This window comes from Heptranchias perlo, chromosome 45 (genome assembly GCF_035084215.1).
Source record: "Heptranchias perlo isolate sHepPer1 chromosome 45, sHepPer1.hap1, whole genome shotgun sequence".
Lineage (NCBI taxonomy): Eukaryota > Metazoa > Chordata > Chondrichthyes > Hexanchiformes > Hexanchidae > Heptranchias > Heptranchias perlo.
This window is the reverse complement of record NC_090369.1, coordinates 3,209,145-3,232,703: the sequence shown is the minus strand read 5'-3', so window position 1 is coordinate 3,232,703 and position 23,559 is coordinate 3,209,145. Positions and strand designations below refer to the sequence as shown.

Sequence of the window (23,559 nt, the reverse complement as noted above, 5' to 3'; positions counted from 1 at the left end):
GTGCAGCTCCAACAACACTCAAGAAGCTCGACACCATCCAGCACAAAGTGGTCCGCTTGATTGGCACCCCATCCACCACCCCAAACATTCACTCCCTCCACCACCGGCGCACAGTGGCTGCAGTGTGTACCATCCACAGGATGCACTGCAGTAACTCGCCAAGGCTTCTTCGACAGCACCTCCCAAACCCACGACCTCTACCAGCTAGAAGGACAAGGGCAGCAGGCACATGGGAACAACACCACCTGCACGTTCCCCTCCAAGTCACACACCATCCCGACTTGGAAATATATCGCCGTTCCTTCATCATTGCTGGGTCAAAATGCTGGAACTCCCTACCTAATAGCACTGTGGAAGAACCTTCACCACACGGATTGCAGCGGTTCAAGAAGGCGGCTCACCACCACCTTCTCATGGGCAATTAGGGATGGGCAATAAATTCTGGCCTTGCCAGTGACGCCTATATCCCATGAACGAATAAAAACATTTAAAAAGATATTTTATGACTCGCAACAAAAATATATCCCTGTGAGGAGGAAAGACTCCACAAAAAGGGTGAACCAACCATGGCTAACTAAGGAAGTCAAGGATGGTATCAGGTTAAAAGAAAAAGCACACAACATGGCAAAGGTAACTGGTAAGCCCAAAGATTGGGAAAACTTTAAAAACCAGCAAAAGATGACTAAAAGAATAATAAAGAGGGAGAAAATAAATTATGAGTGTAAACTAGCAAGAAATATAAAAACTGACAGTAAAAGCTTCTACAAGTATATAAAAAGGAAGAGGGTAGCTAAAGTAAACATTGGTCCCTTAGAGGATGAGACTGGGGAAGTAATAATGGAAAACAAGGAAATGGCAGAGGAATTGAACAGATATTTTGTACCTGTCTTCACAGTAGAAGACACTATTAACATATCAATAATAGTAGAAAATCATGGGGCAAAGGGGAGGGAGGAACTAAAAACAATCACTATCACTAGAGAAAAAGTACTAGGCAAACTAATGGGTCTAAAGGCTGACAAGTCCCCTGAACCTGATGGCTTGCATCCGAGGGTCTTAAAGGAAGTGGCTACAGAAATAGTGGATGCATTGGTTGTAATCCTCCAGAATTCACTAGATTCTGTAAAGGACCCAGCGGATTGGAAAACCGCAAATATAACACCCCTATTCAAGAAGGGAGTGAGACAGAAAGCAGGTAACTATAGACCAGTTAGCCTAACATCTGTCATTGGGAAAATGCTAGAATCCATTATTGAAGAAGTAGGAGCAGGACATTTGGAGTCTCATAATACAATCAAGAAGAGTCAACATGGTTTTATGAAGGGGAAATCATGATGACAAATTTATTAGAGTTCTTTGAGGAAGTAACATGCAGGATGGATAAAGGGGAACCAATGAATGCAGTATAGATAGGGGAGAACCAGTGGATGTGGTGTATTTGGATTTTCAGAAGGCTTTTGATAAGGTCCCACACAAGAGGTTAGTGTGCAAAATTAAAGCACATGAGATTGGGGGGAATGTACTGGCATGGATTGAGAATTGGTTGACAGACAGGAAATAGAGTAGGAATAAACAGGTCTTTTTCTGGGTGGCAGGCAGTGACTAGCGGGGTACCGCAGGGATCAGTGCTTGGGCCACAGCTATTCACAATATATATCAATGATTTGGATGAGGGAATTAAATGTAATATTTCCAAGTTTGCAGACAACACAAAGCTGGGGTGGAATGTGAGATGTGAGGAGGATGCAAAGAGGCTCCAATGTGATTTAGACAAGTTGGGTGAGTGGGCAAGAACATGGCAGCTGCAGTATAACGTGGATAAATGTGAGTTTATCCACTTTGGTTGTAAAAACAGAAAGGCAGATTATTATCTGAATGGTGATAGATTGGGAAAAGGGAAGGTGCAATGAGACTTGGGTGTCCTTGTACACAAGTCACTGAAAGCGAGCATTCAGGTGTAGCAGCAGTTAGGAAGGCGAATGGTATGTTGGCCTTCATTGCAAGAGGATTTGAGTACAGGAGCAGGGATGCCTTACTGCAGTTATACAGGGCCTTGGTGAGACCACATCTGGAGTATTGTGAGCAGTTTTGGTCTCCTTATCTGAGGAAAGATGTCCTTGCCATGGAGGGAGTGCAAGGAAGGTTTGCCAGACTGATTCCTGGGATGGCAGGACTGACGTATGAGGAGAGATTGGGTCAACTAGGCCTATATTCACTAGAGTTTAGAAGAATGAGAGGTGATCTCATCGAAACATATAAAATTCTAACAGGACTAAACAGACTAGATGCAGGGAGGATGTTCTCGATGGCTGGGGAGTCCAGAACCAGGGGTCACAGTCGCAGGATATGGGGTATGCCATTTAGAACCGAGATGAGGAGAAATTTCTTCACTCAGAGGGTGGTGAACCTGTGGAATTCTCTACCACAGAAGGCAGTGGAGGCCAAGTCATTAGATGTATTCAAGAAGGAGATAGATATATTTCTTAATGCTAAAGGGATCAAGGGATATGGGAAGAAAGCGGGAACAGGGTACTGAGTTAGATGATCAGCCGTGATCATTTTGAATGGCGGAGCAGGCCCGAAGGGCCAAATGGCCTACTCTTGCTTCTATTTTCTATGTATATTTGGATTTCCAAAAGGCATTCGATAAGGTGCCACACTAAAGATTACTGCACAAGTTAAGAACTCATGGTGTTGGGAATAATATACTGGCATGGATAGAGGATTGGCTAACTAACAGAAAACAAAAAGTCGGGATAAAAGGGTCATTTTCAAAATGGCAATCTGTAACTAGTGGGGTGCCGCAGGGATCAGGTCTTGGGCCTCAACTATTTACAATATATATATCAATGACTTGGATGAAGGAACAGAGTGTCTTGTGGCCAAATTTGCTGATGATACAAAGATAGGTGGAAAAGCAAGTTGTGATGAGGACACAAAGTGTCTGCAAAGGGATATTGACAGGTTAAGCGAATGGGCAAAAATGTGGCAGATGGAATATAACGTGGGAAAATGTGAAGCCATCCACTTTGGGAGGAAAAATAAAAAAGCAAAATATTATTTGAATGGAGTAATACTACAAAATGCTGTGGTACAGAGGGATCTGGGTGTCCTTGTACATGAAACACAAAAAGTCAACATACAGGTGCAGCAGGTAATATGGAAGGCAAACGGAATATTGGCCTTTATTTCTAGGGAGATGGAGTATAAAAGCAGGGAAGTCATGCTACAACTGTACAGGGTGCTGGTGAGACCACACCTGGAGTACTGCGTACAGTTCTGGTGCCCTTATTTAAGGAAGGACATATTTTCATTGGAGGCAGTTCAGAGAAGATTCATTAGGTTGATTCCGGGTATGGAAGGGTTGTCTTATGAGGAAAGATTGAACAGGTTGGGTCTATACTCATTGGAGTTTAGAAGAATGAGAGGAGATCTTATTGAAACATACAAGATTCTGAGGGGATTCGATAGGGTAGATGCTGAGAGGATGTTACCCCTCATAGGGGAATCTAAAACTAGGGGGCATAGTCTCAGAATAAGGGGTCGCCCATTTAAGACGGAAATGAGGAGGAATTTCTTCTCCCAGAGGATCATAAACCTTTGGAATTCTTTACCCCAAAAAGCTGTGGAGGCTGAGTCATTTAATACATTCAAGGCTGAGTTAGACAAATTTTTGATCAGCAAGGGAGTCAAAGGATATGGGGAAAGGGTGGGAAAGTGGAGTTGAGGTAAAAATCAGATCAGCCATGATCGCATTAAATGGCGGAGTAGGCTCGAGGGGCCGAATGGCCTACTCCTGCTCCTATCACTTATGGTGTTATGGTCTGTCCGGAGTCCTGGCCAATATTTATCCCTCAACCAACATCATCAAAACAGATTATCTGGTCATATTTCTCATTGCTGTTTCTGGGAGCTTGCTGTGCGCAAATTGGCTGCTGCGTTTCCTACATTGCAATAGTGACTACACTTCGAAAGTATTTCCTTGACTGTAAAGTGCTTTGGGACGTCCTGAGTTTGTTTAAAGATGCTATAGCTCTTTCTTGGACACAGCACCTCACTGTTGCTAGTCCAATTCCACAACCGCTTCTTGTCTGTCACACGTCATCCGATGGACGCCACCTCCAGTGGTGCAGCACTCGCTTGGTACTGCACTGGAGTGTTGGTCTAGCTTTTGTGCTCAAGTCTCTCAAATGGGACTTGAACCCAGTCTTCTGACTCAGAAGCAAGAGTGCTACCACTGAGCCAAGGCTAAAGTGTTGTGAATGATGGAAATGATATTGCAAGAGTATTTGTAGATGTCCCTTTGATTAATTGCCCCTGTAAATCACGTTGAGTGTTGGCAGGGTATTTGACCATGGGAGGAGAAGCTGGGATAGGGAGCAACACAGCCCAGCCTAGCCCATTCACCCGACATCCAGCAGAGATCAGTGGATAGAGACATGGAGAGGGAACCCTGGCTTATGTTTTCTCCTCCCTGACCCAGGGACACCGAGGCCAATTGTAACTTTACCGTCCTGACCGAGAAAGACTTGCATTTCTGTAGCGCCTTTCACGGCCTCAGGCCTCAGCACAGCCAATGAAATACTTTTGAAGTGTAATCACTATTGCAATGTACCAGCCAATATGTGCAAAGCAAGGTCCCAGAAACAGCAATGTGATCATCTGTTTTTTTTTAGTGATATTGGTTGAGGGATAAATATTGGCCCCAGGACACTGGGGAGAACTCCTTACAATTGTGGTCGTGTGATCTTTTACATCCACCTGAGAGGGCAGACGGGGCATAATGTCTCATTCGAAAGACAGCACCCCTGACAATGCAGCGCTCCCTCAGTACTGTACTGGGAGTGTCGGCTTAGACTTTGTGCTCAAGTCTCTGGAGTGGGGCTTGAACCCATGACCTTCAGATTCAGAGGTGAGAGTGAGACCCACTGAGCCAAATATTTGGAGTCAAGGATTAGCGTAGTCACCCACTGGTTTCCAAGTCTGAGATGTAATCCATTTCAGCACTTTAGTATATTAGTTGTGTTACTCATTGTGTGGGAGGTGGGTGTCGAGTTGCAGTAATTTAACAGATGTTGCTATTTTATAAATTTGTTTTTCTTTCTCTTTTTTTTAAAGACTAGCCGATCGCCCGTAGCATTGCTCGTGGCTAATCTGGGGTCCAGAGCGCAGTAAGATGTTCAGCTGCTAATCTGGCCTGCCCCCTTCAAGGCCTCGGCCAGCTCAGATACTCCCTGTGGGGAAGTGGTCTCAGTAAGGACACCCTGAGATCAATCACAGGCTAATTACAGTTGCTATTGCAAGTTTCTCCAAGAGTGGGGCTTGAAAAACCACGTCTTTCTGACTCAGAGGCAAGAAAATAAGAAAGCCTTGCATTTCTGTAGCGCCTTTCACAACCTCAGGACGTCCTAAAGCGCTTCACAGCCAATGAAGTACTTATGAAGTGTAGTCATATTGTAATGTTGGAAACGTGGAAGCCAACTTGCACAAAGCAAGATCCCACAAATGGCAATATGATAATGACCAGATAATCTGTTTTCGTGGTGTTGGTTGAGGGATGAATATTGGCCCATGACATCGTGGAAAACTTCTCCCCGCTCTTCTAATAGTGGCTGTGGGATCTTTTACGTCCACCAGTCGAGGCCTCATCCAAACGACGGCACCTCAGACAGTCCAGCATTCCCTCAGTATGGGCACTGGGGAAATGTAGGCCTGGATTATGTGCTCAAGTTCCTGGAGAAGGACTCGAGTCTTCTGTCTCACAGCAGATGGTGCTACCACTGAGCCATGGCTAAAATTGCAGTTCATTTGCTTGGCATCTTTCTTTGGAGAGAGACAAAGTCAGAAAAAAAAAACTGGAAGGAAACGACTGTCTTTCTCACTGTTTTTATACACATTATTTTGAAGATTCTTCATTTGTGATTTGTTGGTGTGGCGTCTGAGGTGGGGCATCCAAACGGACACACGTCGAGAGGTGCATTCTGTTTCTTCCTACCCCCTCCTCCCCTGCTCTTGCCCTCGGGGTAGGGGCTCCTCGGATGCCCTCCGCTTTAGGGTATCCCCGCTGTCAGTGACCCCTCACGGGCGAGGCTCGACGACGAGTAACTAGAGGGCATTGACTTAAGATAATCACCAGGAAAACGATGGGAGAGGTCGGGAGAATTTTTTTAATCAGAGGGTTGTTAGGACATGGAATGGCCGACCAGAAATAGTGGGGGGCATAGTAGAATCCATAATAGCTTTTAACATGGATGAGGATAAATATGTAACAAAGAAGTCTTTTGAAGGCCACAGAGGATTGGGATTACGTGGAGAGCTCTTTCAAAGAGCCAGCACGGGCATGACGGGTCGAATGGCCTCCTTCTGTGCTGTGAAGTTCAAAACCCAACCTTTCTGGTCCAACGTCCTCACGTCCTGGATATCACCAGCCCTTTCCCTCCCTAATCTGAGGCAAGGTGCAGCAAACGACCCAACTGGCGGCCTGGCTGTAGATCAGCACAGGCCGGGGATCGAACCGTACTCCTCAGGTGGTAAAGGTACCACCAAGCGTCGGCACGTTCTTGATGCCACAACGGCCGGTGGGTGCGTTTACCAACTGAGTCGGACTGTAAGGGTTGGGAGGGAGTCGTATTTGGAGACGGAGCCAGGGGGTTTCAGCCCCTCGAGGATGTTGGCCGGCGCCAGGTAAGACGCCTCACGGACGGCTCGGCCATAAATGGCACAGGAAGAGCCCACAAAAGACACGTCATCGCCAGTCGAGGTTTTCTCTGCTCTGCCACGCTGCCAAGCTCAACGCTAGGCAATGCGTCAAGTGTCGGGGAGGAGGACAGAATGAAAAAGAAGGGGGACTTGCGCTCATACAGCGCTTCAGACCACCTCAGGACGTCCCAAAGCGCCTTACACCCAATGAAGTACTTTTTTTGATGTGTAGTCACTGTCGCCATGTAGGAAACGCTGCAGCCAATTTGCGCACAGCAAGATCCCACAAACAGCAATGTGATAAATGAGCAGATCATCTGCTTTAGTGACGTTGGTCGAGGGATAAACATTGGCCCCAGGGCACGAAGTAAGATTAGTGTTTGAAGCTGATTATCCTTGTTCGTGTGTTTGTGCGGCTCCCCGCTCTGGAGCCCTATTCTCCATACCAGGGGGTGTCAATCACTCACTGGAGGACTGGCCAAGGGGGACACTTTTCCCGAGTCCCCCCCAAGCCCTGACATTAATTTGAAGCACTTACCAAAGCCGATCTTTCCGGGGGCGGGGGGGGGGGGAGGAATCTGAGGTGTTTGGTTTTTTTTTTCGCGGCCGGACTCGCCATCTTCCCGCCGCCCGCGCTTCTTCTCACGTGCTCGCTGGTTTTCCCGCCCTCTCCGGCCGCTCGCGCTCTTCCCGTTGGGATTTGAGTCCCGCACCCCGGGTGCCGCTTGACACGTGCTGGCTGATCTTCCAATCACAGCTTGGCTTTTTTTTCCCGCTCTCCGGCCGCTCGCGCTTTTCCCGTTGGGGTTTGAGTCCCCGCACCCCCCCCCCCCCACCCCGAGCCTCTTATCACGTGCTGGCTGATCCTCCAATCACAGCTTGGCCCTTTTTTTCCCCCCCGCCCTCTCCGGCCGCTCGCGCTTTTCCCGTTGGGTTTTGAGTCCCCGCACGGCTGCCGCTTGTCACGTGCTGGCTGATCCTCCAATCACAGCTTGGCTTTTTTTCCCGCTCTCCGGCCGCTCGCGCTTTTCCCGTTGGGTTTTGAGTCCCCGCACGGCTGCCGCTTGTCACGTGCTGGCTGATCCTCCAATCACAGCTTGGCCTTTTTTTCCCGCCCTCTCCGGCGGCTCGCGCTTTTTCCGTTGGGGTTTGAGTTGCTGCGCTCGCGCCCGCGCTTTAGTCCCCTTCATTCGCTTTGTAGCGGGGCGTCGTGCTTCTCGGCTCTGGCAGTCAGATACCGTTTTAAATTGGCGATATCGTGATAATAAAAGGCGGAGCAGGGGGGGGGGGGGGAAATGGAAGAGCAGAGGGGGTTTCGACGGGGGACAGGTCCAACTTTGCTCCCCGCATTAAAAAAAGGAGCAAAACACGAAGGCAAGAAAAAAAGAACGAGCTGAAACCAAAGATGGTTGAGTGAAGCGAACTGGGATGAGGAGGTGATTGACAACCAGCTTCCTCTCTGAGACTAAATCCAAGGACCACTTACCCGGTGACACCAGATCCAGGGACCGCTTACACCGCGAGACCAGATCCAGGGACCGCTTACACTGAGAGACCAGATCCAGTGACCGCTTACACAGTGACACCAGATCCAGGGACCGCTTACACAGTGACACCAGATCCAGGGACCGCTTACACCGCGAGACCAGATCCAGGGACCGCTTACACCGTGAGACCAGATCCAGGGACCGCTTACACTGAGAGACCAGATCCAGGGACCGCTTACACAGTGACACCAGATCCAGGGACCGCTTACACCGTGAGACCAGATCCAGGGACCGCTTACACCGCGAGACCAGATCCAGGGACCGCTTACACCGAGAGACCAGATCCAGGGACCGCTTACACCGAGAGACCAGATCCAGGGACCGCTTACACCGAGAGACCAGATCCAGGGACCGCTTACACCGAGAGACCAGATCCAGGGACCGCTTACCCCGAGAGACCAGAGCCAGGGACCGCTTACACCGAGAGACCAGATCCAGGGACGGCTTACACAGTGACACCAGATCCAGGGACCGCTTACACAGTGACACCAGATCCAGGGACCGCTTACACAGTGACACCAGATCCAGGGACCGCTTACACCGCGAGACCAGATCCAGGGACCACTTACACCGAGAGACCAGATCCAGGGACCGCTTACACCGAGAGACCAGATCCAGGGACCGCTTACACCGAGAGACCTGATCCAGGGACCGCTTACACAGTGACACCAGATCCAGGGACCGCTTACACCGCGAGACCAGATCCAGGGACCGCTTACACCGAGAGACCAGATCCAGGGACCGCTTACACCGAGAGACCAGATCCAGGGACCGCTTACACCGAGAGACCAGATCCAGGGACCGCTTACACCGAGAGACCAGATCCAGGGACGGCTTACACAGTGACACCAGATCCAGGGACCGCTTACACAGTGACACCAGATCCAGGGACCGCTTACACCGCGAGACCAGATCCAGGGACCGCTTACACCGCGAGACCAGATCCAGGGACCACTTACACCAAGAGACCAGATCCAGGGACCGCTTACACCGAGAGACCAGATCCAGGGACCGCTTACACAGTGACACCAGATCCAGGGACCGCTTACACCGCGAGACCAGATCCAGGGACCGCTTACACCGCGAGACCAAATCCAGGGACCGCTTACACCGTGACACCAGATCCAGGGACCGCTTACACTGTGAGACCAGATCCAGGGACCGCTTACACTGTGAGACCAGATCCAGGGACCGCTTACACTGTGAGACCAGATCCAGGGACCGCTTACACTGTGAGACCAGATCCAGGGACCAATTACACCATGAGACTAAATCCAAGGACAGTTTACACCGTGAGACCAAATCCAGGGACTGCTTTTTTTTATTAGTTTGTGGGATGTGGGCGTCCCTGGCGAGGCCAGCATTTATTGCCCATCCCTAATTGCCCATGAGAAGGTGGTGGTGAACCACCCTCTTGGACCACTGCAGTCCGTCACCGTCAGACCAAATCCAGGGACCGCTTATACTGTGAGACCAAATCCAGGGACCGCTTGCACTGAGACTATAAAACGGGAATCAGAGTGCCTCTGTATGGGGAATGGCCATGGCGGTGAAACCAGCTCCAGTGAAGCCGAAAGGCAAGTAATGGGTGAAGATATGATGGTAGAATCTGGCAGGCCTGGTGACAGGTTATTGTCAGAAGCCCTTTTCAGGCAGGATGTAACCAGCACAACACCTGGACCCCTGACTACTCTTGAGCCAAAATCCCAAAGTCTAATGTCCCTGATATCTTTTTCTTTGAAAAATGTAGAGACGTAAAAGAAGGGAGCAAATCGGGCTGGGGCCAGAAAGAAGGATCCTTGAATGAAGAATTCATGAGGCTGCTTTGTAATGCGCCTGCACGAGGTAAAAATATGAAATGATAAAGGATGTGTCTAATGATGATGGTGTTGCCAATAGTGGTTTCTAACCCTAACCATCATCCCTAACCCATACACCCTAACCACTAGCCCCAATGCTAACCGCTAACCCTAAATCGTGCGGTGTCAGTAACACAATACAGGGCTCCGTTGCGATGTCAGTAGCCACTGCGAAGTCGCAGCTGATGCAGGTCGGCCATTTTGTCATTAGTCACTCTAAGGGGGTGGTGGGAAGGTCATCCAAAGAAACCTTGAGAAAAGCCAGAAGTGAGTTACTTTATTTGAACTGTATAGGTTACAGAGTAAAGCACACAGATTGCCATGGGAAGGAAGAGCTCTTTTCTCCTCTTCTTGCAGTTTTATTTCCCACTGTGGAGGCCCCAGAGGTAATGCTTATAAGGTGTGTGCAGCAGTCAGTGTTACGTGCTTGTGGTTTGTAGCTAATAATCACTGAGGCAGCCAGTTGTGGATGTATAATAGATTAGGAATACAGGAAGTCAAACAAGGCACGTGCACTTCTGACGAGAATGGTAGGTGGCTCAGTCTCAGGCCCATTCTGACTTTGTGCCCTTTCTGCTAGGAATCATCCTTCTCATGTTCAACACGTATTCCAGGGCAATATGATAGAAATGTTTAAAATGATGAAAGATGGGATGGGGTAAATAGAAGCCAGCTGTTTCCAGTGGTTGAGGAGCCATAGATACAAGATTATATGTAAGAGATTTAGAACAGTGATGCAGAGCACTGTTTTAGTGATGTTGATTAAGGGATAAATAATGGTCAGGACACCGGGGAGAACTCCCCTGCTCTTCGAATAATGCTGTGGGATCTTTTATGTCCACCCGAGAGCGCAGACAGGGCCTCAGTTTAACGTCTCATCCGAAAGACGGCACCTCTGACAGTACAGCACCCCCTCAGTACTGACAACAGGGAGTGTCAGCCTGGATTTTATGCTCAAGACCTGGAGTGGGCCTACGAACCCACAATCTTTTGACTCGAAGGGGAGAGTGAAACGAGCTGAGCTCTTGTTTTCAGTATCTTTGTTTAAAAGGCAAAGGCCAATGACATCACTGATGCTTTGGAAGGGTTACTGAGCCTGTCGCTGTGAGGGAGCGGAATTAATATACACCCTCGACGCTGAATCATCCCTGTGCTAATGACTGCACCACCAGTAATGATTGCTCAACTCCCTCAAACAGTTGGGCTCAGTGACTCCTTCGAGCTAGTTCTTTCAACGTGTCATCAGCTCTCAGTGTTTAAACAAAAAAAATGTAAAATTTGACACAACATGGACAATGCAAAACAAGAGCATGTTAATAGTAATCACAATTCTCTTCATTAAACTCTCTTCCCTCCTCTCTCAGACCTGACTCTTGCCGGGGTTCGGTTCTATGGGCGGCAGTCCCCTGTCAGCATTTAAGCCAAGTGGTGATTCACAAGTAGGGACAGAGGAACCTATAGGAGGAGGAAAGAAAAGCTATTAACATCCCGAAGTCATTATATAAAAGGAAGACTTGCATTTATAATAGAGCCTTTCATATCATCAGGACATCACAAAGCGCTTTACGGCCAATGAGGTACATGTTTGAAGTGTAGTCACTGCTGTAATGTAAGAAACGGAGCAGCCAATTTGTACACAGCAAGCTCCCACAAGCAGCAATGTGATAATGACCAGATGATCTATTTTTAGTGATGTTGGTTGAGGGATAAATATTAGCCAGGACACTGGGGAGAACAACCCTGCCCTTCTTCCAACAGTGCCATAGGATCTTTTATGTCCACCTGAGATGGAAGACGGGGCCTTGGTTTAACACCTCATCCAAAAGGCGACACCTTCGACAATGCAGAATTCTATCAGTATTGCACTAAGGTGTCAGCCTAGATTATGTGCTGAGGTCTCTGGAGTGGGACTTGAATATCACATATCAAATACCACTCATTGCCCCTCAGACCCCCCTTCCCCCACCAACTGTCCATTCGCTTAGCCACGTAGATTACCTCATTCTTTTCCTGCTACTCCTGGTGTACCTTATATTCAGTGTAATGTATTCCTCATGCATCCTACATTCAGTAATGTGTATTCCTGGTGTATCTTATACTTGGTGCAGTGTATTTCTGATGTACCTTATACTCGGTGCAGTGTATTCCTGTGTACCTTACACTCGGTGCAGTGTATTTCTGATGTACCTTATACTTGGTGCACTGTATTCCTTTGTACCTTACACTCGGTGCAGTGTATTTCTGATGTACCTTATACTTGGTGCACTGTATTCCTGTGTACCTTACACTCAGTGCAGTGTATTCCTGATGTACCTTACACTCGGTGCAGTGTATTCCTGTGTACCTTACACTCGGTGCAGTGTATTCCTGATGTACCTTATACTTGGTGCACTGTATTCCTTTGTACCTTACACTCGGTGCAGTGTATTTCTGATGTACCTTATACTTGGTGCACTGTATTCCTTTGTACCTTACACTCGGTGCAGTGTATTCCTGATGTACCTTACACTCGGTGCAGTGTATTCCTGTGTACCTTACACTCGGTGCAGTGTATTTCTGATGTACCTTATACTCGGTGCAGTGTATTCCTGATGTACCTTACACTCGGTGCAGTGTATTCCTGATGTACCTTACACTCGGTGCAGTGTATTCCTGTGTACCTTACACTCGGTGCAGTGTATTCCTGTGTACCTTACACTTGGTGCAGTGTATTCCTGATGTACCTTACACTCGGTGCAGTGTATTCCTGTGTACCTTACACTCGGTGCAGTGTATTCCTGATGTACCTTATACTTGGTGCACTGTATTCCTTTGTACCTTACACTCGGTGCAGTGTATTCCTGATGTACCTTATATTCGGTGCAGTGTATTCCTGATGTACCATATACTCGGTGCAGTGTATTCCTGTGTACCTTACACTCGGTGCAGTGTATTCCTGATGTACCTTATACTTGGTGCACTGTATTCCTTTGTACCTTACACTCGGTGCAGTGTATTCCTGATGTACCTTACACTCGGTGCAGTGTATTCCTGATGTACCTTACACTCGGTGCAGTGTATTCCTGATGTACCTTATACTTGGTGCACTGTATTCCTGTGTACCTTACACTCGGTGCAGTGTATTCCTGATGTACCTTATATTCGGTGCAGTGTATTCCTGATGTACCATATACTCGGTGCAGTGTATTCCTTGTGTACCTATACACGGTGTATTGTATTCTTGGTGTTCCTATACACAGTGTATTGTATTCCTGGTGTAGCCTATACTTGGTGCAGTGTATTTCTGGTGCCCCTTACGCTCGGTGCAGTGTGTTACTGGTGTATCTTATACTCGGAGCAGTGTATTCCTGATGTACCTTATACTCGGTGTAGTGTATTCCTAATGTACCTTATACTCGGAGCAGTGTATCCTTGGTGTAGATTATATTCGGTGCAGTGTATTCCTGATGTATCTCATACTCAGTGCAGTGTATTCCTGTGTAACTTATACTCAGCGCGGTGTTTTTCTGGTGTACCTTATATTCGGTGCATTATATCCCTGTGTACCTTATACCCGGTACAGTGTATTCCTGATGTATCTTACATTTGGTGCAGTGTATTCCTGATGTATCTTATACTTGGTGTAGTGTATTCCTGGTGTACCTTATACTCAGTGCAGTATATTACTGGAGATTCTTATATTTAGTGCAATGTATTCCTGGTATATCTTACATTCAGTGCAGTGTATTCCTGGTGTATCTTATACTCGGAGCAGTGTTTTCCTAGTATACCTTGCACTCGGTCTGGTGTATCTTATACTCGGTGCAGTGTATTCCTGGTGTACCTTATACTCAGTGCAGTATATTACTGGAGATTCTTATATTCAGTGCAATGTATTCCTGGTATATCTTACATTCAGTGCAGTGTATTCCTGGTGTATCTTATACTCAATGCAGTGTATTCCTGGTGTACCTTATACTTGGTGCATTGTATCCCTGTGTACCTTATACCCGGTGCAGTTTATTCCTGGTGTACCTTATACTCAATGCAGTGTATTCCTGGTGTACCTTATACTTGGTGCATTGTATCCCTGTGTACCTTATACTCGTTGCAGTGTATTCCTGATGTACCTTATACTCAGTGCAGTGTATTCTTGATGTACCTTATACTCAGTGCAGTGTATTCTTGATGTACCTTATACTCAGTGCAGTGTATTCGTGGTGCTGTTCGCCTCGCTGACGCTTTCGGTCACATCCATCAGCAAACAATGGCGGAGAGGAGGCAGAGATGTGCTCATCCTGTCCTATTGAAGGGATCCTGGTGTTAAAATAATCGGAATTTTTATTTGATCGTCGCGAGTTTCGCATTCTGGCGACAGGCTAGGGGCCAGGATCGGGATGGAGGGGAGCCCGGACAGTCCGAACCGAGCTGTGGAATATCTGCTGGAGCTCAACAACATCATCGAGACCCAGCAGAAGCTGCTGGAGAACCAGCGGCGCCGCATCGAGGAGCTGGAGGAACAGCTGGAGCGGCTGAGCCGGGAGAACCGCAGCCTGCGCCAGGGAGGGGAGGGAGAGCGGGGCGCGTCGGGCTCCACTACGGGAGCGCCGGACCGCAGCCTTCTCCCCGGGGCAGGTGCACCGGGAGGAGGATCTGGACCATCTCAAGCCGGCTGCGGGGCTGCGGCGACCGCATCCTCACCGTCTGGCCCCGTCCAGCAGCCTCTTGGTGCCCAGCAGCCGGCCAGGGGCAGCAGCAGTGCCAATCCGGACCCCGTACCCCCCGACGGTGCCAGCAGCCCGCCCCCCACCCCGCAGAGAAACAAGTAAGAGAGACGTTTCCTCTTCAGATGGAAATAGATGGGGTGGTTAACAGAACGAAGGAGAAGGGTTTAGTAATGTTTTCAATGCAACTTCTTGCTGGGTTGGATGGTAACCCTCGTGAGTAAGAGTTTGGGGGTCCCTGCTGTTTGTTGCCGACCAGTGAACCGTAACCCCCTTTTCTCCCTTATCTGTTATCAGGGAGCTGCAAACAGATGAATCCTTGTTGAGTTGAACCCTTGCCCCCCGCCACATAACTTCCTCCCCTCTCTGCATACCTCCTCCCCGTATCCCCCTCCCCTCCCCTCCCCGTATCCCCCTCCCCTCCCCTCCCCGTATCCCCCTCCCCTCCCCTCCCCGTATCCCCCTCCCCTCCCCGTATCCCCCTCCCCTCCCCTCCCCGTATCCCCCTCCCCGTATCCCCCTCCCCGTATCCCCCTCCCCTCCCCTCCCCTCCCCGTATCCCCCTCCCCTCCCCTCCCCTCCCCGTATCCCCCTCCCCTCCCCTCCCCGTATCCCCCTCCCCTCCCCTCCCCGTATCCCCCTCCCCTCCCCTCCCCTCCCCGTATCCCCCTCCCCTCCCCTCCCCGTATCCCCCTCCCCTCCCCTCCCCGTATCCCCCTCCCCTCCCCTCCCCGTATCCCCCTCCCCTCCCCTCCCCGTATCCCCCTCCCCTCCCCTCCCCTCCCCTCCCCTCCCCGTATCCCCCTCCCCTCCCCTCCCCGTATCCCCCTCCCCTCCCCTCCCCGTATCCCCCTCCCCTCCCCTCCCCGTATCCCCCTCCCCTCCCCGTATCCCCCTCCCCTCCCCTCCCCGTATCCCCCTCCCCTCCCCTCCCCGTATCCCCCTCCCCTCCCCTCCCCGTATCCCCCTCCCCTCCCCTCCCCGTATCCCCCTCCCCTCCCCTCCCCGTATCCCCCTCCCCTCCCCTCCCCGTATCCCCCTCCCCTCCCCTCCCCGTATCCCCCTCCCCTCCCCTCCCCTCCCCTCCCCTCCCCTCCCCTCCCCGTATCCCCCTCCCCTCCCCTCCCCGTATCCCCCTCCCCTCCCCTCCCCGTATCCCCTTCCCCTCCCCTCCCCGTATCCCCCTCCCCTCCCCGTATCCCCCTCCCCTCCCCAACCCGTATCCCCCTCCCCTCCCCAACCCGTATCCCCCTCCCCTCCCCAACCCGTATCCCCCTCCCCTCCCCAACCCGTATCCCCCTCCCTCCCCATCCCGTATCCCCCTCCCCTCCCCATCCCGTATCCCCCTCCCCTCCCCATCCCGTATCCCCCTCCCCTCCCCATCCCGTATCCCCCTCCCCTCCCCTCCCCGTATCCCCCTCCCCTCCCCGTATCCCCCTCCCCTCCCCGTATCCCCCTCCCCTCCCCTCCCCGTATCCCCCTCCCCTCCCCGTATCCCCCTCCCCTCCCCTCCCCGTATCCCCCCCTCCCCGTATCCCCCCCCTCCCCGTATCCCCCCCCCTCCCCGTATCCCCCCCCCCCTCCCCGTATCCCCCCCCCTCCCCGTATCCCCCCCCCTCCCCGTATCCCCCTCATCCCCCCCTCCCCCCTCCCCTCATCCCCCCTCCCCTCCCCTCATCCCCCCTCCCCTCCCCTCATCCCCCCTCCCCTCCCCGTATCCCCCCTCCCCTCCCTTCCCCGTATCCCCCCTCCCTTCCTCGTATCCACCCTCCCTTCCCCGTATCCCCCCTCCCTTCCCCGTATCCCCCCTCCCTTCCCCGTATCCCCCCTCCCTTCCCCGTATCCCCCCTCCCTTCCCCGTATCCCCCCTCCCATCCCCGTATCCCCCCTCCCTTCCCCGTATCCCCCCTCCCTTCCCCGTATCCCCCCTCCCTTCCCCGTATCCCCCCTCCCTTCCCCGTATCCCCCCTCCCTTCCCCGTATCCCCCCTCCCTTCCCCGTATCCCCCCTCCCTTCCCCGTATCCCCCCTCCCTTCCCCGTATCCCCCCTCCCTTCCCCGTATCCCCCCTCCCTTCCCCGTATCCCCCCTCCCTTCCCCGTATCCCCCCTCCCTTCCCCGTATCCCCCCTCCCTTCCCCGTATCCCCCCTCCCTTCCCCGTATCCCCCCTCCCTTCCCCGTATCCCCCCTCCCTTCCCCGTATCCCCCCTCCCTTCCCCGTATCCCCCCTCCCTTCCCCGTATCCCCCCTCCCTTCCCCGTATCCCCCCTCCCTTCCCCGTATCCCCCCTCCCTTCCCCGTATCCCCCCTCCCTTCCCCGTATCCCCCCTCCCTTCCCCGTATCCCCCCTCCCTTCCCCGTATCTCCCCTCCCTTCCCCGTATCTCCCCTCCCTTCCCCGTATCTCCCCTCCCTTCCCCGTATCTCCCCTCCCTTCCCCGTATCTCCCCTCCCTTCCCCGTATCTCCCCTCCCTTCCCCGTATCTCCCCTCCCTTCCCCGTATCTCCCCTCCCTTCCCCGTATCTCCCCTCCCTTCCCCGTATCTCCCCTCCCTTCCCCGTATCTCCCCTCCCTTCCCCGTATCTCCCCTCCCTTCCCCGTATCTCCCCTCCCTTCCCCGTATCTCCCCTCCCTTCCCCGTATCTCCCCTCCCTTCCCCGTATCTCCCCTCCCTTCCCCGTATCTCCCCTCCCTTCCCCGTATCTCCCCTCCCTTCCCCGTATCCCCTCCCCCCTCCCCTCCACTCCCCGTATCCCCCCTCCCCTCCCCGTATCCCCCCTCCCCTCCCCGTATCCCCCCTCCCCTCCCCGTATCCCCCCTCCCCTCCCCGTATCCCCCCTCCCCTCCCCGTATCCCCCCTCCCCTCCCCGTATCCCCCCTCCCCTCCCCGTATCCCCCCTCCCCTCCCCGTATCCCCCCTCCCCTCCCCGTATCCCCCCTCCCCTCCCCGTATCTCCCCTCCCCTCCCCTCATCTCCCCTCCCCTCCCCTCCCCTCATCTCCCCTCCCCTCCCCTCATCTCCCCTCCCCTCATCTCCCCTCCACGTATCTCCCCTCCCCGTATCTCCCCTCCCCTCCCCGTATCTCCCCTCCCCTCCACGGATCTCCTCTCCCCTCCCCGTATCTCCCCTCCCCTCCACGGATCTCCCCTCCCCTCCACGGATCTCCCCTCCCCTCCACGGATCTCCCCTCCCCTCCACGGATCTCCCCTCCCCTCCACGGATCTCCCCTCCCCTCCACGGATCTCCCCTCCCCTCCACGGATCTCCCCTCCCCTCCACGGATCTCCCCTCCCCTCCACGGATCTCCCCTCCCCTCCACGGATCTCCCCTCCCCTCCACGGATCTCCCCTCCCCTCCACGGATCTCCCCTCCCCTCCACGGATCTCCCCTCCCCTCCACGGATCTCCCCTCCCCTCCACGGATCTCCCCTCCCCTCCACGGATCTCCCCTCCCCTCCACGGATCTCCCCTCCCCTCCACGGATCTCCCCTCCCCTCCACGGATCTCCCCTCCCCTCCACGGATCTCCCCTCCCCTCCACGGATCTCCCCTCCCCTCCACGGATCTCCCCTCCCCTCCACGGATCTCCCCATCCCCTCCCCTCCCCGTATCTCCCCATCCCCTCCCCTCCCCGTATCTCCCCATCCCCTCCCCTCCCCGTATCTCCCCATCCCCTCCCCTCCCCGTATCTCCCCATCCCCTCCCCTCCCCGTATCTCCCCATCCCCTCCCCTCCCCGTATCTCCCCATCCCCTCCCCTCCCCGTATCTCCCCATCCCCTCCCCTCCCCGTATCTCCCCATCCCCTCCCCTCCCCGTATCCCCCCTCCCCTCCCCTCCCCTCATCCCCCCTCCCCTCATCCCCCCTCCCCTCATCCCCCCTCCCCTCATCCCCCCTCCCCTCATCCCCCCTGCCCTCATCCCCCCTGCCCTCCCCTCATCCCCCCTGCCCTCCCCTCATCCCCCCTGCCCTCCCCTCATCCCCCCTGCCCTCCCCTCATCCCCCCTGCCCTCCCCGTATCCCCCCTGCCCTCCCCGTATCCCCCCTCCCCTCCCCGTATCCCCCCTCCCCTCCCCGTATCCCCCCTCCCCTCCCCGTATCCCCCCTCCCCTCCCCGTATCCCCCCTCCCCTCCCCGTATCCCCCCTCCCCTCCCCGTATCCCCCCTCCCCTCCCCGTATCCCCCCTCCCCTCCCCGTATCCCCCCTCCCCTCCCCGTATCCCCCCTCCCATCCCCGTATCCCCCCTCCCCTCCCCGTATCCCCCCTCCCCTCCCCGTATCCCCCCTCCCCTCCCCGTATCCCCCCTCCCCTCCCCGTATCCCCCCCTCCCCTCCCCGTATCCCCCCTCCCCTCCCCGTATCCCCCCTCCCCTCCCCGTATCCCCCCTCCCCTCCCCGTATCCCCCCTCCCCTCCCCGTATCCCCCCTCCCCTCCCCGTATCCCCCCTCCCCTCCCCGTATCCCCCCTCCCCTCCCCGTATCCCCCCTCCCCTCCCCGTATCCCCCCTCCCCTCCCCGTATCCCCCCTCCCCTCCCCGTATCCCCCCTCCCCTCCCCGTATCCCCCCTCCCCTCCCCGTATCCCCCCTCCCCTCCCCGTATCCCCCCTCCCCTCCCCGTATCCCCCCTCCCCTCCCCGTATCCCCCCTCCCCTCCCCGTATCCCCCCTCCCCTCCCCGTATCCCCCCTCCCCTCCCCGTATCCCCCCTCCCCTCCCCGTATCCCCCCTCCCCTCCCCGTATCCCCCCTCCCCTCCCCTCCCCGTATCCCCCCTCCCCTCCCCTCCCCGTATCCCCCCTCCCCTCCCCTCCCCGTATCCCCCCTCCCCTCCCCTCCCCGTATCCCCCCTCCCCTCCCCTCCCCGTATCCCCCCTCCCCTCCCCTCCCCGTATCCCCCCTCCCCGTATCCCCCCTCCCCGTATCCCCCCTCCCCGTATCCCCCCTCCCCGTATCCCCCCTCCCCGTATCCCCCCTCCCCGTATCCCCCCTCCCCGTATCCCTCCTCCCCGTATCCCCCCTCCCCTCCCCGTATCCCCCCTCCCCTCCCCGTATCCCCCCTCCCCTCCCCGTATCCCCCCTCCCCTCCCCGTATCCCCCCTCCCCTCCCCGTATCCCCCCTCCCCTCCCCGTATCCCCCCTCCCCTCCCCGTATCCCCCCTCCCCTCCCCGTATCCCCCCTCCCCTCCCCGTATCCCCCCTCCCCTCCCCGTATCCCCCTCCCCTCCCCGTATCCCCCCTCCCCTCCCCGTATCCCCCCTCCCCTCCCCGTATCCCCCCTCCCCTCCCCGTATCCCCCCTCCCCTCCCCGTATCCCCCCTCCCCTCCCCGTATCCCCCCTCCCCTCCCCTCCCCGTATCCCCCCTCCCCTCCCCTCCCCGTATCCCCCCTCCCCTCCCCTCCCCGTATCCCCCCTCCCCTCCCCGTATCCCCCCTCCCCTCCCCTCCCCGTATCCCCCCTCCCCTCCCCTCCCCGTATCCCCCCTCCCCTCCCCTCCCCGTATCCCCCCTCCCCTCCCCTCCCCGTATCCCCCCTCCCCTCCCCGTATCCCCCCTCCCCTCCCCTCCCCGTATCCCCCCTCCCCTCCCCTCCCCGTATCCCCCCTCCCCTCCCCTCCCCGTATCCCCCCTCCCCTCCCCTCCCCGTATCCCCCCTCCCCGTATCCCCCCTCCCCGTATCCCCCCTCCCCTCCCCGCATCCCCCCTCCCCTCCCCGTATCCCCCCTCCCCTCCCCGTATCCCCCCTCCCCTCCCCGTATCCCCCCTCCCCTCCCCGTATCCCCCCTCCCCTCCCCGTATCCCCCCTCCCCTCCCCGTATCCCCCCTCCCCTCCCCGTATCCCCCCTCCCCTCCCCGCATTCCCCCTCCCTTTCCCTCCCCTCCCCTCCCTTTCCCTCCCCTCCCCGTATCCCCCCTCCCTTTCCCTCCCCTACCCGTATCCCCCTCCCCTACCCGTATCCCCCTCCCCTACCCGTATCCCCCTCCCCTACCCGTATCCCCCTCCCCTACCCGTATCCCCCTCCCCTACCCGTATCCCCCTCCCTTTCCCTCCCCTACCCGTATCCCCCTCCCTTACCCTCCCCTCATCCCCCTCCCTTTCCCCCTCCCCTCCCCCTCCCTTTCCCCCTCCCTTTCCCTCCCCTCCCCCTCCCTTTTCCTCCCCTCCCCCTCCCTTTTCCTCCCCTCCCCTCTCCTTTCCTCCCCCCTCCCCTTTCCTCCCCCCCTCCTCGTATCCCCCCTCCCTTTCCCTCCCCTCCCCGTATCCCCCCTCCCTTTCCCTCCCCTCCCTTTCCCTCCCCTCCCTTTCCCTCCCCTCCCTTTCCCTCCCCTCCCTTTCCCTCCCCTCCCTTTCCCTCCCCTCCCTTTCCCTCCCCTCCCTTTCCCTCCCCTCCCTTTCCCTCCCCTCCCTTTCCCTCCCCTCCCTTTCCCTCCCCTCCCCGTATCCCCCCTCCCTTTCCCTCCCCTACCCGTATCCCCCTCCCGTTCCCCCCCCTCATCCCCCTCCCTTTCCCTCCCCTCCCCCTCCCTTTCCCTCCCCTCCCCCTCCCTTTCCCTCCCCTCCCCCTCCCTTTCCCTCCCCTCCCCCTCCCCCTCCCTTTCCCTCCCCTCCCCCTCCCTTTCCCTCCCCTCCCCTCCCCTTTCCCTCCCCTCCCCTCCCTTTCCTCCCTCCCCTCCCTTTCCCTCCCCTCCCTTTCCCTCCCCTCCCTTTCCCTCCCCTCCCTTTCCCTCCCCTCCCTTTCCCTCCCCTCCCTTTATCCCCCTCCCTTTCCCTCCCCTCCCTGTATCCCCCCTCCCTTTCCCTCCCCTCCCCTCCCCGTATCCCCCCTCCCTTTCCCTCCCCTCCCCGTGTCCCCCTCCCTTTCCCTCCCCTCCCCGTGTCCCCCTCCCTTTCCCTCCCCTCCCCGTCTTTCCCTCCCCTCGCCGTATCCCCCCTCCCTTTCCCTCCCCTCATCCCCCCTCATCCTCCCCTCCCCTCATCCTCCCCCTCCCCTCATCCTCCCCCTCCCCTCATCCTCCCCCTCCCCTCATCCTCCCCCTACCCTCATCCTCCCCCTACCCTCATCCTCCCCCCTCCCCTCATCCTCCCCCTACCCTCATCCTCCCCCTCCCCTCATCCTCCCCCTCCCCTCATCCTCCCCCTCCCCTCATCCTCCCCCTCCCCTCATCCTCCCCCTCCCCTCATCCTCCCCCTCCCCTCATCCTCCCCCTCCCCTCATCCTCCCCCTCCCCTCATCCTCCCCCTCCCCTCATCCTCCCCCTCCCCTCATCCTCCCCCTCCCCTCATCCTCCCCCTCCCCTCATCCTCCCCCTCCCCTCATCCTCCCCCACCCCTCATCCTCCCCCTCCTCCCCCTCCTCCCCCTCCTCCCCCTCCTCCCCCTCCTCCCCCTCATCCCCCTCATCCTCCCCATCCCATCCATCCCCTCATCCTCCCCATCCCCTTGTCCCCCCCATCCCCTCTCCTTATTCCCCCTCCCCTCCTGGTATTCCCTCCCCGGATACTCCCTTCCTCCCTGTCCCCTCCCCCTATGCCCCCTTCCTCCCTGTCCCCTCCCCCTATGCCCCCTTCCTCCCCGTAACCTCCCCCTATGCCCCCTTCCTCCCCGTCCCCTCCCCCTATGCCCCCTTCCTCCCCGTCCCCTCCCCCTATGCCCCCTTCCTCCCCGTCCCCTCCCCCTATGCCCCCTTCCTCCCCGTCCCCTCCCCCTATGCCCCCTTCCTCCCCGTCCCCTCCCCCTATGCCCCCTTCCTCCCCGTCCCCTCCCCCTATGCCCCCTTCCTCCCCGTCCCCTCCCCCTATGCCCCCTTCCTCCCCGTCCCCTCCCCGTATGCCCTCTTCCTCCCTGTCCCCTCCCCGTATGCCCCCTTCCTCCCCGTCCCCTCCCCCTATGCCCCCTTCCTCCCCGTCCCCTCCCCCTATGCCCCCTTCCTCCCCGTCCCCTCCCCGTATGCCCTCTTCCTCCCTGTCCCCTCCCCGTATGCCCCCTTCCTCCCCGTCCCCTCCCCGTATCCCCCCTTCATCCCCCTCCCGGTATCTCCTCCTTCCCCTCCTTCCTCCCCGGATCCCCTCCTCCCTCCCCAAAATAGACAGGGGGTGGGGGTTATCTACATGCAGCGTATCCCATTTTCTGGATTTCACCCTCTCAGTGACCTGGAGCAGGATCCCAGAGAGCGTTCTCCTGACTGCCAAGTCGAGAGAGAGAGCACGACGGGTTAAACACTGTGGCCTCCTACACGGTCCTACCAGTCTTTAATACTGTATTTAAATGTGTGTGTGTTTTCTTACTAACTGTCCTTTTGCAACAAGCAAGAGTACAGTCCTGATAGAATTTTTTAAAATACGCGTTAATATTTATTAACCTGTGATTTTGATTGCTGCAGATGCAGCGTGTTTGCGATCGCGACTTGTTATGTATGAAAATGCTCCCTACAAAATGCACACTTAACACCAACAGCATTGCTCAGTATTTGCACTTTGCTGGGGAGAAAAATCAGTAGGACCCCAGTAATATGGAAATAAACGTGTGTGTGTGTTTTTAAAACGAGCACTGGAGTAGGATGCCACCGTATTGCAGTGGGGGTGGAAATGTGGATGCGACTAGTTTTTTGCTGCATCGTGTGTGTGTGGTCTGTTTTAACTCTGGTTTAAGCCCCAGCACTGGCACAAAAGTGCGGCTTATTAGCCAGGTCCGATTGCACGGCGCCCTGATGGGGTCTGAAAGGAGCAGGGCATCGTTTTCGTTTCTCCAGCCTAACAA

General features: G+C 55.9%; 1 protein-coding gene across 1 annotated transcript in view; it reads left to right on the top strand.

The window, feature by feature from the left end:
• Positions 1–14,362: 14,362 nt before the first annotated feature.
• The window catches only part of LOC137306817 (IQ motif and SEC7 domain-containing protein 3), a 95,134-nt gene continuing 85,937 nt past the window's right edge, over positions 14,363–23,559 (top strand). Inside the window, exon 1 of the mRNA XM_067976215.1 lies at positions 14,363–14,909. Coding sequence (XP_067832316.1) covers positions 14,482–14,909 — 428 coding nt within the window. The 5' untranslated portion in view covers positions 14,363–14,481. The remainder of the gene's footprint in view (positions 14,910–23,559) is intronic.